General features: G+C 48.7%; 1 protein-coding gene across 1 annotated transcript in view; it reads right to left on the reverse strand.

The window, feature by feature from the left end:
- Positions 1-693: 693 nt before the first annotated feature.
- Positions 694-18,232, reverse strand: part of UBR4 (ubiquitin protein ligase E3 component n-recognin 4) — a 157,692-nt gene continuing 140,153 nt past the window's right edge. The window contains 4 exon segments of the mRNA XM_063942129.1: positions 694-1,616; positions 1,922-2,084; positions 3,125-3,215; positions 16,559-16,783. Coding sequence (XP_063798199.1) covers positions 1,552-1,616; positions 1,922-2,084; positions 3,125-3,215; positions 16,559-16,783 — 544 coding nt within the window. The 3' untranslated portion in view covers positions 694-1,551.

Raw genomic sequence — 18,232 nt, forward strand, 5'->3', positions numbered from 1 at the left:
TAGAGAAATAACTGGTAGTAATACGGGCTGATTAATGAGACTCCGCCAAGAGATTATTTTTATTCCTGCTGTTTGTATTTACCTGCCCCAGCTGTACCTGCACATGCGCCTTTAGAACATCTCACACAATATGTTTTGGCCAGATTCATGTAAACATCTTTATATGGGATCATTTAAGGCTGACAAATTAATTTTTATCCTGGCATAAGTAGCCGAGGCAGGAACGCTTCTGCCCAACAACTCAATAGCCAAAACCACCTTATTGCACAACCGCCAATCAGCACAATTATTTCATTTATATGTTAATCAGCTCAAACATTAATGAGTCTCCACTAAACGTAAAGGTTTGTGCCAGGCAGTTCCCGTCATGATGCATGAAACGTACAGATTTACGGGGCCAGAACACATGTCTGGGTGAGCGGTGCCATTAAGACTTAACTCACCTGCTCATTCTTCTACTTACAATATGTAAAACATTTAGACGGCTTAGCAAAGTCATACAGGAGCCAACAACTAAAATAATTTCCTTCCTAACTATAAGCTCCAGTGTTGCCCTATTGCCGAGGGTGGACTGGACAAACGCATCGTGGGCGGTAATGAAATGAAAAAGAAAGATAAAATGCAGAAACACACTCCGGGTTAAGCAGCATCAATCAATCATCGCAAATCATCATCTCTCAAAGGACTCAAGACTGAGAAACAAAAGCTTTATTACATTTTATCTTAAGCAGACAACAGCTGGTTACATGTTAATTGACTGCCGAGACGCCCCGTTGCGGAGACTCCTTTACCAGTGAGCAGACTGCACAAATGGACACGAACAGTGAGATGCCAAATCATCAAACACAACACTGGTTTCACACCAAGCTCCGGCTGCTTCAGCCTGACTCCACGCAGTGTGATAGCAAGATTGTCATCAAAACACATCTAGAAAGGACTGGGTTCTTCTGTAGTACTGTCTGTAGGAACACAGGGGTCCGCAGAGGAAGGAGAAGACCGCAGCACGCTTGGATCGCTGCCCCAGACTGGTTTCCATTGAGCCCCCCTACCGGTTGCCCCCAGGACACAAAAGAACATGTTTTAAAGAAAGTGGGCATGCAATATTTTCTTTGGTGGGCTGGAAATTTCATGCAGATAGCGCAGAGATGATGGTGTCCGTCCTGGGAATTCTCGTTGGCAGTAAAGTGTCGCTTTGCGGTTTACTTTGGCTTCCAATTGTCCGTCACTGTATCGGAAACTCACACAAACGCACTAAAACACACACAATGTGGCACCCAGCGTGGGCAGCTATATCTGGATTTATGTGATGACACGAAGGTTTCTGAAACTGAAGATAAAGTGTTTTTTTTGCCGCAAGAAGAGAGACTGCAGGGTTAACGGCAGGTCTCCGAGACAGCAAACGAGCTAACGTCCCTCACTCCCCCATGTTCACCAAAAACACACACAACAAAATAAAAATAAAAAATGTAGGAAAAACATTACTGCAACACCCAGGGGAGGAAAACAGCGCAATCCACAGGCTAAAAGCAGGCTCTCCTCTCTCATGGGAGCTCAAGGAACAGAGTTCAAAAGATCCTTAAGAAAGCTGTCAGGGTCGCTGATTTCAGATAAAAGACCTGGAAAACAAAGAGAAATGGATGAAAGTCGTCATCTAGCGGGTTCCTAGGGACGTCCTGTCTGTATCACGCGGAACTACGAGACGGCCGGCCAGAACACCACTCCCAACATGTTACACTGTGAGACTAAGGACTGAGAGGCTGCAACATCCAGCAAACTAATCTGGACCCAGAGTGCGGGGATACACAGGGGTTAAGGTGCTTCCACGAGGCAGATTAAGACTCCTGCACCTGTTTACCTGCCGTGACTGAGCCGAGTTATCCAAACAAATGGCAGGACAAAGAGGGGATAAAAAGATACGAACCAGCCACATCCATGAACTCTGAAAAAGATTCTACGGGCATGAACTCGTCCTGGAACGTCTTCAAGGCTCGGTCTGCGGCCTCGTAGATGGGCATGTCGTTGAGCCGGATGTAATCCGCCAGGGAGTAGGACCAGCCTCCTTCTGTGTTACTTATCGGTACCTTCTGCAATGCAAACACACAATTCATGTGGTAATTGCCGAATAAAAGCTCTGTTTAAAGTTAAAGCTTTCCTAAACTAGAAACAACCTCAAATGACGTATACAACGGCTAGAAAGCTGGTAACACTGCTACATACAAATGGAGCCTTCCCAATCTTGGCCTTTAATAGGATTAACGGAGACTGGGCAGTCGGACTTAATCCCCTGCTGTAATGTTCTCTCTGTATTGTATTGCAGCTGAGAACAATAGATGAAAGGCTTATGCTAATAAACCATGGTGGGCCTAGGTGCAGCAGAGAAGCCAAGATAACTGTGGCTCCATCTGTAAATATTAATGACATACACATGATTGGCTATTAGACAATAATGACTTTTAAGCAGCCTGGATTTTACACGTCCGCCTTTCAGGTACACTGACACTGGAGACTGGCATCTGCTGGGAACAAGGAGTGAATGGCTGAAATGCCCCCTACCAGTGTGGTGGTCTGTATTGGCCATAGAGGTTACTAGGGGTCAGCTCCAACCCCAATACGAGATTATTATACATTTTTAAGCCCATTTCCTAAATAAGTAGATTGCACACTATAAGGTATTTATAGTTCAACACATACAGGTAGGAATTCAATTAGGGGTGAGATGGCGCGTCCTGTGAGAATTCGCTGATGTTGGTTTGCAGCCTCGTAGGGTGACGTACAAAGATCTGCGAGTCCGGGGCCAGATCGGCCTGCGAGGGAAGGGGGTGAGATACTCGCAGAACATACGGCAGGAAACCACCGCTACTTAATGGTAATTTGCCTCTAAACACTAGCTCAGCACCCTAAGAGTCGCTGACAAGCCCTAATTGTGTCTGGGATGCCAACACTGGGCGCGTCACACGCTACAAGCAAAGGAGTGACTGCAACATACCAGCGGTGTCAGGGAACTATGCGATGGCTTGTGAGGGACAGATCTAAGTGTAGAACCTCTAACATGCTGCAGCAGATCACAATGATTCCTGTATAGCTGCGGTCACAATCAGACTGGCTGTCTGGATTACATCGTTACCTTAAACATGCTGTAAATGAGGTCAACCAGGGCCCAAAAGAGCAGGCTGGACCGATATACCGAATAGTCTTTCACCGCTTTTTCTGTCAATCTGTGGAGGGGAAACAACAAAGTGCACTGGTGAGAGATCACAGTCTAGAGCCGCATCCACTCAGAAAGCAAAGTCTCAGCAGAAGTAGTCCTTCCGGCTATCACATTACTGCAGGTGTACATACGGGGATCCGGTCTGAAGATCGACAGTGTCTAGGTCGACAATGTTTAGGTCGACCACTATAGGTCAACAGTCACTAGGTCGACATGGATGGAAGGTCGACAGGGTTTCTAGGTCGACATGTGCTAGGTCGACAGGTCTAAAGGTCGACATGAGGTTTTCAAATGTTTTGGGGGATTTTTTCATACTTAACGATCCACGTGGACTACGATTGGAACGGTAAAGTGTGCAGAGTGAAGCGGTAGCAGAGCGAAGGCACCATGCCCGAAGCATGGCGAGCGAAGCGAGCCATGCGAGGGGACGCGGTGCACTAATTTGGGATCCCGGTCACTCTACGAAGAAAACGACACAAAAAATAAATAAAAAATCCTCATGTCGACCTTTAGACCTGTCGACCTAGCACATGTCGACCTAGAAACCCTGTCGACCTTCCATCCATGTCGACCTAGTGACTGTCGACCTATAGTGGTCGACCTAAACATTGTCGACCTAGACACTGTCGATAAAACGAACCACACCCGTACATACGATAGGGAATATAGAGTGTAAGCTCCACTGCAGCAGGGACTGATGTGACGGACCAAATATTCTCTGTACAGCGCTGCGTTATATGTGTGCACTATATAAATAACTGGTAATGATACACACCCCACTACTACTATTGCCCAGGGGAGGACCACAAACCCACAATCACGCTACTGCAGTATAAAAGTTATATTACAAACAAGAGTTACGTAACGCTCACAAAAACCCTCAGCACACAAAAGAGAAAACAATTAAGCGCAATAGCGGAGTGGGAGTGGAGTGTCTGCTGGAGAACATGCCTGCAGAGAGACGGCCGCCCATACAGACAGGCTCACCTAGCTGAGGAATCTCAGTAAGCGCTGCAACACTCCGGTATAACCACTTGCACTCTGCTAAAGGCTTGTTTCACGCCTGCCTCACTAGTTCTTGGGAGAATTCATTAAGACATGAAGAAATCATTGGGTAACTCAAGGCTGGGCAGCGACATTCGCCCCCGGGGGGATTTCTTTAAGTCTTGTGAACTCTTTTTCATGCACCGCTGAAAACAGAGAGCGTCTGGCATTTCCACCCAGTCAGCAGAACACTGACCTCAGAGAGTCCTCAGAGTAAAGAGTTTCCCCTGCAGATAATAGGATTTTGGTACTTACCAGGTAAATCCTTTTCTTTGAATCCATAGGGGGCACTGGAGTACTCTTGGGATATGGACGGCTTTAGCAAGAACAGGGCACTGAATATTTAAATTTAGAACACTCCACCCCTCCATATCCCAGAGTACCTCAGTGTTTTTTACTGAGCCGAACAGGAGCTATAGAGAGGTTGACAATGGAGTATTACATATAACATAACGTACAACAATGAAGTTGACACATAACGTTACTGACAACTAAACAGTTGACACCATAACCAGCACTTGATAATTTGAACCAGTCGGTGAGAGTGTGTTACCATAAGATCCCCTGAACTTACCAGAAACCAGGTAAAACTGTTCTGGGTGGGCGTCCAGTGCCCCCTATGGATTCAAAGAAAAGGATTTACCTGGTAAGTACCAAAATCCTATTTTCTTTTTCATCCACTAGGGGTCACTGGAGTACTCTTGGGACGTACCAAAGCTTCCCCCTTGGGCGGGAGAGCTGTTTGGCACCTGTAACACTAGGCGGCCAAAGCTAGATGCTGATGCCGCAAACGTATCAAACTCGTAAAAGCGCACAAACGTGTGCACTGATGACCATGTAGCCGCACGGCAAAACTGCGTCGTGGAAGCTCCACGACCAGCGGCCCATGAAGTTCCCACAGAACGTGTGGAATGAGCTGTAACTGATGTAGGCGGCTGTAACCTAGCATGAAGGTAAGCCTGACGTATAGTCAGTTTTATCCATCTGGATAAGGTCTGCTTAGACGCAGGCCAACCCATCTTGGCAGCATCATAGAGAACAAACAACGTATCCGTCTTACGAACTGTAGACGTTCGGGATACAGAAACGCGTAATGAGCGTACCACATCCAGAGTTCCAGAATGTCCTGTTAACACAGGAACTACTATTGGTTGATTAATGTGAAAAGATGACACCACCTTTGGTAAGAAAGCGGGATTCGTCCGAAGTTCCGTTCTGTCATCATGAAACACCAAATACGGTGGCTTGCATGACAAGGCACCCAAATCTGAAACACGCCTTGCCGAAGCTAAGGCTAGAAGAAAAATTGTTTTCCAAGTGAGAAACTTTATATCCACTTGCTGTAAGGGTTCAAAATATGAAGACTGTAAGAAATCTAAAACCAGATTCAAGTCCCATGGCGCTGTAGGTGGAATGAATGGAGGCTGTACGCTGAGGACACCTTGTAGAAAAGTGTGTACCGACGGCAATAGAGCCAATCGTCTTTGAAAGTAATTTGACAAATCAGATACCTGCACCTCAGGTGTACATAAACGCAGACCTCCATCTAACCCCTTCTGTAGAAATGACAAAAGACGGGATAACTGAAAGATGAAGTCGGAAACTTCCGAGCTTCACACCAACCTATATAGGCACGCCAAATTGTGTAATAATGAGCTGCCGTAACTGGCTTCCTAGCTCGTAACATGGTTGGTATAACCGATTCTGGAATGCCCTCTCTTCTTAAGAGGGCGGTCTCAACAGCCACCCCGTTAAACGCAGCCGCGCTAAAATGGGGTAAAGGAACGGACCCTGTGGTAACAGGTCCGGACGTCGTGGGAGCGGCCAAGGATCGTCTGCGAGTAGTCCGCGGAGATCCGAGAACCAAGCTCTCCGAGGCCAATGAGGCGCCACTAGTATGACTGTGGCGGACTCTCTTTTGATCCGTTTTAGCAACAGAGGGAGCAGCGGCAACGGTGGAAACGGATACACGAGTCTGTACGGCCATGCGATTGTGAGAGCATCCACCGCCACTGCCTTTGGATCTCTCGTTCTGGACACATACTGGGGCGTTTGGTGATTGTGGCGAGATGCCATCAGGTCCACTTGAGGGTAACCCTATCTCTGGACCAACATGTGAAACACTTCTGGATTTAATGCCCATTCTCCCGGCTGAAAATCCCTACGGCTGAGATAATCCGCCTCCCAGTTGTCCAGTCCCGGAATGAACACTGCCGACAATATCACTTGGTGATGCTCGGCCCAATTGAGGATTCGAGCTACTTCCCGCATTGCCATGCGGCTTCTCGTTCCTCTGTGTTTGTTGATGTACGCGACCGCCGTCGCGCTGTCTGACTGCACCTGGACAGGCTGAGACCAAAGTCGTAGCGCATCGTAAATTGCGCTGAGTTCCAGGACATTTATAGACAGCAATCTTTCGTGATCCACCCAGAGATCCTGGAGTTGACAATTTTGAACTACAGCTCCCCAACCTCTGAGACTCGCGTCCGTCGTTAGAATTATCCAATTCCAGGCGCCGAACCGTTTCCCTGCGGTTAGATTGTGTACTTTGAGCCACCAGAGTAGAGATACCCTGGCCCGTGGCGACAACCTCACCCTGTGGTGAATCTGCAGATGCGAGCCCGATCACTGTGCGAGCACATCCAGTTGAAAAGGACGTGAGTGAAATCTTCCGAACTGACGCGCTTCGAAAGCCGACACCATTGTGCCTAAGAGGCGAATGTACTAATGTACCGAGACTGTGCGTGGCTTGAGCACTAATTGTACCAGATGACGAATAATCTGTACTTTCTGTTCTGGTAGGTAAATTCTTTGATTAACCGTATCGAGAATCATACCTAGGAAATGAAGTCGTTGAGACGGAATTATATGCGATTTCTTGAAGTTGACAATCCAACCGTGCTGAACTAGTACATTGTACACTAGCAACGCATGTTGGAGGAGCATCTGTTGAGACTGAGCTTTGATGAGCAGATCGTCCAAGTACGGAACTATTATCACTCCCAGGGATCTGAGACGAGCTATCATCACAGACATCACTTTGGTGAACACCCGAGACGCTGACGAGAGGCCAAACGGTAGAGTCTGAAACTGGTAATGGTTCCGCCGTATCGCAAAACGCAAGAACCTCTGATGAGGTGGCCAAATCGGAATGTGCAAGTGCGCATCCTAGAGATCCAGCGCAATCATGAATTCCTGTGGCTCCAAACCTGCAATTACTGACCGCAGAGATTCTATCTTGAATCTGTAGTAAGTGACGTACAGATTGAGACCCTTTAGGTTCAATACTGGCCTGACCGAGCCATTCGGCTTCGGTACCACAAACAGACTGGAATAATAACCCTGACCTTGTTGGTGTACAGGGACCGGAATCAAAACTGCTGAATCCAGCAGAGACTGAATGGCAATTTGCAGAACCGCCCTCTTGTCGTCCGACACAGGCAGTCCCGTCTTGAAAAACCGCAGTGGCGGGAGACAGTCGAACTCTATTTTGTAACATTTTAACACTAACTGCGGAGCCACCCATCTGTGGATGTCTGGAACCACGCCAAATGGAACGTCTGAAGGCGTGCCGCCACAACAGGAGATCCGAGATGGTCTGGGAGCCCGTCATGCCACTGGCTTGTCGGTGACCTTTGCGTCCTGACGACTGGTGTTGGTTTGTTGGAAACCACGTCCTCGTCTGCCAGGCGTGGCTGTTCCTCTACCACGGCCTCGAAAGGGCTGAGGTCTAAAAGATTTGAACGCTGGGCCAGAGTATTACCGTCTAGGCACCGTTGAAGGCAATGGTAGGAAAACAAACTTCCCTCCCGTGGCCTCAGAAATCCATTTGTCCAATTGAGGACCAAACAACTTCTCGCCCCCGTAAGGTAACGCCTCTATACCTCTCTTAACCTCTGCCTCCGCTTGCCAAGATCGCAGCCAGAGTGCTCGTCGTGCCGTAACTAGCGACAATGAAATGCGAGAAGTGAGCTGACAGACGTCAGTAGAAGCTGTACATAGATACTCAGCAGCTTCCCAGATTTGATCAGCGAGAAGTATAATGTGATCGTCACTTAGGGCAGACTTTGACACAGACGAATTCACCATTGGCGGATTCTCCCATGTAGATGTCACAGACTCTGGAAACGGGTAACTAGACTTAAATCGGCGAGGTATAGAGAACCGTTATCCGGATTTTTCAGTGTTTCTACTAACAGCTTATTAAGAGATTCCGAAACAGGAAAACATTGGAGATCTCTGTCGTTTAGTAAATACGACTTCATGACAGAGCACTCACGCATGTCGACATATGTTGACTAAAAAGCTATAGTGGGTATATCTGACATTTGTCAGAGGCTCCTCAGTCTCTGTAAACTTCAGAGACTGACGCACCGCTGTGATGAGATTATCAATGCCTGAGCTGTCAAAATCTTCACTATCTGACTGCTGGTCTACTTCGCCCTCCTCACCGTCATCTTGCGCAGTGAGGACTGGCATAGAATCGTCAGAATACAACATAGCAGAAACTGGTAAATCATAAGACAAAATAAGATTTTACTTACCGATAAATCTATTTCTCGTAGTCCGTAGTGGATGCTGGGACTCCGTAAGGACCATGGGGAATAGCGGCTCCGCAGGAGACAGGGCACAAAATAAAAGCTTGAGATATCAGGTGGTGTGCACTGGCTCCTCCCCCTATGACCCTCCTCCAAGCCAGTTAGGATACTGTGCCCGGACGAGCGTACATAATAAGGAAGGATATTGAATCCCGGGTAAGACTCATACCAGCCACACCAATCACACCGTACAACTCGTGATCTGAACCCAGTTAACAGTATGATAAATTTAAAGGAGCCTCTGAAAAGATGGCTCAACAATAATAACCCGAATTTTTTGTAACAATAACTATATACAAGTATTGCAGACAATCCGCACTAGGGATGGGCGCCCAGCATCCACTACGGACTACGAGAAATAGATTTATCGGTAAGTAAAATCTTATTTTCTCTAACGTCCTAAGTGGATGCTGGGACTCCGTAAGGACCATGGGGATTATACCAAAGCTCCCAAACGGGCGGGAGAGTGCGGATGACTCTGCAGCACCGAATGAGAGAACTCCAGGTCCTCCTCAGCCAGGGTATCAAATTTGTAGAATTTAGCAAACGTGTTTGCCCCTGACCAAGTAGCTGCTCGGCAAAGTTGTAAAGCCGAGACCCCTCGGGCAGCCGCCCAAGATGAGCCCACTTTCCTTGTGGAATGGGCTTTTACTGATTTTGGCTGTGGCAATCCTGCCACGGAATGTGCAAGCTGAATTGTACTACAAATCCAACGAGCAATCGTCTGCTTTGAAGCAGGAGCACCCAGCTTGTTGGGTGCATACAGGATAAACAGCGAGTCAGTTTTCCTGACTCCAGCCGTCCTGGAAACATATATTTTCAAGGCCCTGACAACGTCCAGCAACTTAGAGTCCTCTAAGTCCCTAGTAGCCGCAGGTACCACAATAGGTTGGTTCATGTGAAATGCAGAAACCACCTTAGGTAGAAATTGAGGACGAGTCCTCAATTCCGCCCTGTCAGAATGAAAATTTAGGTAAGGGCTTTTACATGATAAAGCCGCCAATTCTGACACACGCCTAGCTGAAGCCAAGGCCAACAGCATCGACACCTTCCACGTGAGATATTTTAAATCTACCGTAGACAATGGTTCAAACCAGTGTGATTTTAGAAATCTCAACACAACATTGAGATCCCAAGGTGCCACTGGAGGCACAAAAGGAGGCTGTATGTGCAGCACCCCTTTCACAAATGTCTGAACTTCAGGTACTGAAGCCAGTTCTTTCTGGAAGAATATCGACAGGGCCGAAATTTGAACCTTAATGGACCCTAATTTTAGGCCCATAGACAGTCCTGTTTGCAGGAAATGCAAGAAACGACCCAGTTGAAATTCCTGTGTAGGGGCCTTCTTGGCCTCACACCACGCAACATATTTACGCCAAATGCGGTGATAATGTTTTGCGGTTACTTCCTTTCTGGCTTTTACCAGAGTAGGGATGACTTCTTCTGGAATGCCCTTGTCCTTCAGGATCCGGCGTTCAACCGCCATGCCGTCAAACGCAGCCGCGGTAAGTCTTGGAACAGACAAGGCCCCTGCAGTAGCAGGTCCTGTCTTAGAGGTAGAGGCCACGGTTCGTCCGTGAGCATCTCTTGAAGTTCCGGGTACCAAGACCTTCTTGGCCAATCCGGAACCACGAGTATAGTTCTTACTCCTCTCCTTCTTATGATTCTCAATACTTTCGGTATGAGGGGCAGAGGAGGGAATACATACACTGACTGGTACACCCACGGCGTTACCAGAGCGTCCACTGCTATTGCCTGAGGGTCCCTTGACCTGGCGCAATATCTGTCCAGTTTTTTGTTTAGACGTGACGCCATCATGTCCACCTTTGGTCTTTCCCAACGGTTTACAATTTGGTGGAAGACTTCTGGGTGAAGTCCCCACTCTCCCGGGTGAAGGTCGTGTCTGCTGAGGAAGTCTGCTTCCCAGTTGTCCACTCCCGGAATGAACACTGCTGACAGTGCTATCACATGATTTTCCGCCCAGCGAAGAATCCTTGCAGTTTCTGCCATTGCCCTCCTGCTTCTCGTGCCGCCCTGTCTGTTTATGTGGGCGACTGACGTGATGTTGTCCGACTGGATCAACACCGCCTGACCCTGAAGCAGAGGTTATGCTTGAATTAAGGCATTGTAAATGGCCCTTAGTTCTAGAATGTTTATATGAAGAGATGTTTCCATGCTTGACCACAAGCCCTGGAAATTCCTTCCCTGTGTGACTGCTCCCCAGCCTCTCAGGCTGGCATCCGTGGTTACCAGGATCCAATCCTGAATGCCAAATCTGCGGCCCTCTAGAAGATGAGCCCTCTGAAGCCACCACAGGAGAGACACCCTTGTCCTTGGCGATAGGGTTATCCGTTGATGCATCTGAAGATGCGATCCGGACCATTTTCCCAGTAGATCCCACTGAAAAGTTCTTGCATGGAATCTTCCGAATGGAATCGCTTCGTAAGAAGCCACCATTTTTCCCAGGACCCTTGTGCACTGATGCACTGAGACCTGTCCTGGTTTTAGGAGGTTCCTGACTAGCTCGGATAACTCCCTGGCCTTCTCCTCCGGGAGAAACACCTTCTTCTGGACTGTGTCCAGAATCATTCCTAAGAACAGTAGACGTGTCGTTGGAATCAGCTGCGATTTTGGAATATTTAGAATCCATCCGTGCTGACTTAGCACTACCTGAGATAGTGCCACTCCGACTTCTAACTGTTCCTTGGTTCTTGCCCTTATCAGGAGATCGTCCAAGTAAGGGATAATTAAGATGCCTTTTCTTCGTAGAAGAATCATCATTTCGGCCATTACCTTGGTAAAGACCCGAGGCGCCGTGGACAATCCAAACGGCAGCGTCTGAAACTGATAATGACAGTTTTGTACTACAAACCTGAGGTACCCTTGGTGAGAAGGATATATTGGGACGTGGAGATAAGCATCCTTGATGACCAGCGACACCATATAGTCCCCCTCTTCCAGGTTCGCTATCACCGCTCTGAGTGACTCCATCTTGAATTTGAACCTTTTTATGTAAGTGTTCAAAGATTTTAGATTTAATATTGGTCTCACCGAGCCGTCCGGCTTCGGTACCACAAATAGTGTGGAATAATACCCCTTCCCCTGTTGTAAGAGGGGTACCTTGATTATCACCTGCTGGGAGTACAGCTTGTGAATGGCTTCCAGAACTGCCTCCCTGTCGGAGGGAGACTTTGGTAAAGCAGACTTCAGGAACCGATGAGGAGGAAACGCCTCGAATTCCAGTTTGTACCCCTGTGATACTACCTGTAGAATCCAGGGATCCACTTGCGAGTGAGCCCACTGCGCGTTGAAATTCTTGAGACGGGCCCCCACCGTGTCTGAGTCTGCTTGTAAAGCCCCAGCGTCATGCTGAAGACTTGGCAGAAGCAGGGGAGGGCTTCTGCTCCTGGGAAGCGGCTGCATGGTGCTGCCTTTTTCCTCTTCCTCTGCCCTTGGGCAGAAAAGAGTGACCTTTTGCTCGCTTGTACTTATGGGAACGAAAGGACTGAGTTTGAAAAGACTGTCTTTTTCTGTTGATGTGAAGTAACCTGGGGTAAAAAGGTGGATTTTCCAGCCGTTGCCGTGGCCACCAGGTCTGTTAGACCAGCCCCAAATAACTCCTCCCCCTTATACGGCAATACTTCCATGTGCCGTTTGGAATCTGAGTCCCCTGACCACTGTCTGGTCCATAATGCTCTTCTGGCAGAGATGGACATTGCGCTTACTCTTGATGCCAGGGTACAAATATCCCTCTGCGTATCACGCATATATAGCAATGCATCCTTTAAATGTTCTATAGTTAACAGAATATTGTCCCTATCCAGGGTATCAATATTCTCAGTCAGGGAATCCGCCCATGCGACTCCAGCACTGCACATCCAGGCTGATGCGATTGCTGGTCGCAGTATAACACCAGTATGTGTGTATATACTTTTCAGGATATTTTCCAGCCTCCTATCAGCTGGTTCTTTGAGGGTGGCCGTATCAGGGGACGGTAACGCTACTTGTTTAGATAAACGTGTGAGCGCCTTATCTACCCTAGGGGGTGTTTCCCACCGTGCCCTAACCTCTGGCGGGAAAGGGTATAGTGCTAATAACTTATTAGAAATTAGCTGTTTTTTATCGGGGGAAACCCACGCTTTATCACACACCTCATTTATTTCCTCAGACTCAGGAAAAACTATTGGCAGTTTTTTCACACCCCACATAATACCCGCCTTTGAGGTATTTGTAGTGTCAGAAAGGTTCAATGCCTCTTTCATTGCCGTGATCATGTAACGTGTGGCCCTACTGGACATTACGTTTGTCTCGTCACCGTCGACACTAGATTCAGTATCTGTATCTGGATCCGTGTCGACCCACTGAGGTAGCGGCCGTTTTAGGGCCCCTGAGGGTGTCTGAGACGCCTGAACAGGCACTAATTGATTTGCCGGCTTTCTCATGTCGTCAACAGTTTTTTGTAAATTGCTGACATTATCACTTAATTGCTTAAACACAATCATCCAGTCAGGTGTCGACTCCCTAGGGGGTGACATCACTAACACAGGCAACTGCTCCGCCTCCACCTCATTTTCCTCCTCATACATGTCGACACACGCGTACCGACACACAGCACACACACCGGGAATGCTCTGATAGAGGACAGGACCCTACTTAGCCCTTTGGAGAGACAGAGGGAGAGTCTGCCAGCACACACCCAGCGCTATATATATACAGGGATAACCTTATATAAGTGTTAATCCCTTATAGCTGCTGTTAATCTAGTTATTTGCTGCCAAAATGCCCCCCCTTCTCTTTTTTACCCTGAATCAGATGCAGTACTGCAGGGGAGAATCAGGGAGCCGTCCTTCCAGCGGAGCTGTGAGGGAATAATGGCGCCAGTGTGCTGAGGAGATAGGCCCCGCCCCTTCACGACGTCCTTAACTCCCGCTTTTTTGTGTAAAATGGCAGGGGAAAAAATACATCCATATAGCCCTGGAGCTATATGTGATGTATTCCTTTTGCCAGCTAAGGTATATGTGTGTTATATTGCGTCTCAGGGCGCTCCCCCCCAGCGCCCTGCACCCTCAGTGACCGGAGTGTGAAGTGTGCTGAGAGCAATGGCGCACAGCTGCGGTGCTGTGCGCTACCTTAGTCTTGAAGACAGGATGTCTTCTGCCGCCGCTTTCACCGGACCTTCGTCTCTTCTGGCTCTGTAAGGGGGACGGCGGCGCGGCTCCGGTGACCCATCCAGGCTGAACCTGTGATCGTCCCTCTGGAGCTAACGTCCAGTAGCCTAAGAAGCCCAATCCACTCTGCACTCAGGTGAGTTCGCTTCTTCTCCCCTTAGTCCCACGATGCAGTGAGCCTGTTGCCAGCAGGACTCACTGAAAATAAAAAAACCTAACTAAACTTTTATTCTAAGCAGCTCTGGAGAGCTACCTAGTTTGCACCCTTCTCGGCCGGGCACAAAAATCTAACTGGCTTGGAGGAGGGTCATAGGGGGAGGAGCCAGTGCACACCACCTGATATCTCAAGCTTTTATTTTGTGCCCTGTCTCCTGCGGAGCCGCTATTCCCCATGGTCCTTACGGAGTCCCAGCATCCACTTAGGACGTTAGAGAAATTACATTTATCCCATCTACCCAAAGTGGACTTGGACATTTGGCAAGGCTGAGACCCCTCCGGTAGTTCTGGCGGTCTCACCTGAGACTCAGATCTTTCCGCTTCCCACTCTTGTCGAGCGGCGGCCAATTCTGATTGCAACCCAGCCAAGACATTGGCTAGCATTTCCCATGGAGGGTCCGGGGATGAAACCGGCTTAGAAACCGGAGCCGAAATTGTATTTGTAGCTGAATTCACAAAACATACTGTACATGTGGTAGATCCATCCGCTCTTACAGACCTTGCAGTGAATGCTGGTGCCTTACTCATTATGCAGACAGACAATGCAATATACAAAAGACAGACACTTGCACGACTCAGTAAAATTGTACTAAGGTGTGTGTAATATATATATATATATATATATATATATATATATGGCCGCAGTGCAGTGCACGTGGCCGTAACTATATGAAATCTGATCCCAAATTCCCACTAACACCCCTGCGCCTCCGGTGGAGAGGAGATGTAGGACAAGAATGTTCTGGAATCAGAAACAGAAAGAACAGGAAACATGGTTAAAAATGGCTGCCATGCTTACAGTTAGAAACATAGTTTAGGTTATTACACTGATAGCCTGTAACTAACTCCCTGTTTAAAAAGCTGAACAGCCTATAACTTATTAACCCATGCAGCCTTGCTATATGGTGCTGCTGCTATGGGCATTTACTCCCCCTCACCCCCCCCCCCCCTGCAGCTGCGCTGCTTGTGAGGTAGCTTCTCCCCCTTACTGCTCCCCTCATGTACCTGCAGCGGACGGGAGCGGGTACAGGGAGCCTAGCGGAAGCAGGGAGCCGGGGAGCGCTGTGTATAGCGCCGGGGAGCTGCGGTCCGGAAGAGCAACCGGCGTCTCTGAGTGACGTGCGGCCGCTCCGAGCGTTGTCCCCGTAGACAGCGGCAGTGTAGAGCGGCTGGCTCGGGCGGCCTCGTACAGCGGTGGCCGGGTAATCAGTGGCGGGAGCGGGCGCCTGTAATCAGCGACGGGAGCGGGCGCCTGTAATCAGCGACGGGAGCGGGCACCTGTAATCAGCGACAGGAGCGGGCGCCTGTAATCAGCGACGGGAGCGGGCGCCTGTAATCAGCGGCGGGCCGGCGGTAAAGGAGCACTTTCCCCACACAGCGGGGCGGCAGCGTGAGCTGACCGCCCTGACCCCCCAGCATACCTTGCTCGTTGTGCCGTATGTAGTGAGGGCTATGACGGAGCTTCTTCTGTAAACTCCGTCCAGCCTTTCCAGCAGGAGTGAGCTGCGTGTGGCTGTGAGGGTGCTCTTTGTGAGGACCGACACGCCATGCGCTGCCTCCATGCAGCGGCACTATCCCGGACCCACGTTTTTACAAAAACTGGGAAGGGATGCAAAAGGAAAAAGTAAAAATTTAAAAGTAAAAATGAAAAATTAATAAAATATTCAACTAAGTGTGGGAGCTCCACACAAGCCTTGTTAGTGCTGTGAGCACAGAAAAAACACTGAGGTACTCTGGGATATGGAGGGGTGGAGTGTTCTAAATTTAAATATTCAGTGCCCTGTTCTTGCTAAAGCCGTCCATATCCCAAGAGTACTCCAGTGACCCCTAGTGGATGAAAAAGAAAGTGACCTTACAGGTTACTTTATGTGTACCAACAGGTGGTTAACTGGCTCCAGCATCCGTGTCCCCAACAATGCACCCCATTGCAGCACCGGCTTCCTGTATGTAGGAATCCTGGTATGCAGATCACCTTCCTGAGCTTCAGGAGGACTGACAGATGCCACCAAATACAGCACTGTCTCATTGGACTCTGTGCAGCCACCCAGGGCCACGGTCAAGTGGACATAGGTGCTGCTTACAGCACCAGTTCCATTTACAGAAGACATGGTTTCACTTGTGGCCAGCAATCCTGAAGAGCAAGGGTGCTTAGAACGACACCTAAACCTAGGAGGCCTGTGTGTGCAGACACCACGTACCTATAGGAAGAATGGAGCACGGACCACCATACACCAGGAGAGTGACACTCACGGGGAGTTCTGCACGTAGACGGTGAAAGGAATACTATACAATGGGAAAAGTCTGAGGTATAGGGAGCATGTTACCTGGTTGCCCCTCCGGGGGAGACCGCCCGCAAGTGGCTGACGACAAGCAGCCGCCGCAGTACATCTATGCGGATGGTTTTCCATTTTTCCGTCGGCAGGAGATGTAGCGCTAAGACTGTACAATAATGGGGGCCATCCACCTCGTAGGCACTTTCCACCCACTTCTCTTTGGGCTGTTCCAGGAAATTCTGGACATTTTTTTCCTCGCGGGATATGGCCCGAGTTCTAGAAAGAAGAAGACACCAAAGATCAATTTATTACATCAAGCTATGAAGTTCTGTTGTTACTAAATCGCAGCCCGCTATATTATTCCAAAGATTACAGCAATAAATAACCCTGTAACATAATAGTGTAACTAGGAGACCTTTCTGCCTCAGAAAAGGGATCCCAAATTAATGGCGCACACCTGAAACCTCGTATCACCCCCAAACACGGAGAGGTGCCAGGAAGAGAATACATCATTCATGAAGTGCCGATATGCAAATAAATGACGGCAGCACCTTTTTCGGCTTGCAGCCTTCTAATAATGGTATTAAGTTATCCCTGTCTAACACGGGTGATGCAACAGAAGCTCAGAGTTAATGTGCCAGCCAGAAAGATAATGGCGTTCCTTCCAGCACATGGCACTACAAAGAGAATGGTGCAAGACTGGCACAATATTGCAAAATTGTTAGGAGACGGAACACAGCGCCATTACGGGGTGTTTGAAGGTGAAACAAGCGGCAAAATATTGTCAGCACTCACAGAGGGGACAGCAGCCTATGACAACAGGCCTATATTCTCATACTCTTCTGGAAATTACTCTCTGGCTGGCACCGTCCTTCCAGCTCCACCAGCGCAGGGAATCCACTGGCCATTGACATTTTTAATATACGAAAGCGCTAACGCTTCCTTGTACCATATTCCCATCTGGGTTTGGTATGTATGACCGGCGGTCAGGAGACCTCCGGTCAGCATACCTACGCCGGTATCCCGGCAGCGGAATGCCGGCAGGGTAGGGGGGGGCGAGCGCAACAAGCCCCTTGCCCAACACACTGGGGGCTCTGTCCCACTCTATGGGTGTCGTGGAATTGTCCCTGTTGGTCGGCATCCCGAACGTCGGGATTGTGAGGGTGCGGGATGTGGGGGGGGGGGGGGGGGGGGGGGGGGGGAGGGGAATTGTGACAAGGAGGGGAGCACTTTGTTTACTTCTGTGTCGGTCTGTGCACGCTGTAGCTGCCTACAGGGTGTCGGTCTGTGAGGGGAGCACTTTGTTTACTTCTCGGAGGGGAGCACTTTGTTTACTTCTGTGTCGGTCTGTGCCCCATATTTTCCTTTATGATAGATGAAGGGAGCAATAACTGCAACTGGGGCCTGCCAAGGATTTATCGGTTACGCCTTACACTTGTGCATGTTGTACACTAAATTACTGAGCGGACAGTCTGGCATGGCCGCACATTTTTTTCTTTTCGTTCTCTGGTTCTGCCCTGGGGGACTCAGTTACAAGTGACTACCAGAATTTGGACATAGATGAAGACAGTAATGTCCTAGAGGTCCAATATCCCCCGAAAAATTTAACTATCATGCCATCTTCCTGCTGGATAATACAGGTAATCACAGATACAACAATTACGCATAAGGTGACTTCTGGTGGCACTATCTCCTGAAAGACCGTATATAAGACAGAATATACTC

The sequence above is a fragment of the Pseudophryne corroboree genome, chromosome 10, assembly GCF_028390025.1.
Source record: "Pseudophryne corroboree isolate aPseCor3 chromosome 10, aPseCor3.hap2, whole genome shotgun sequence".
Classification (NCBI taxonomy): Eukaryota; Metazoa; Chordata; class Amphibia; order Anura; family Myobatrachidae; genus Pseudophryne; species Pseudophryne corroboree.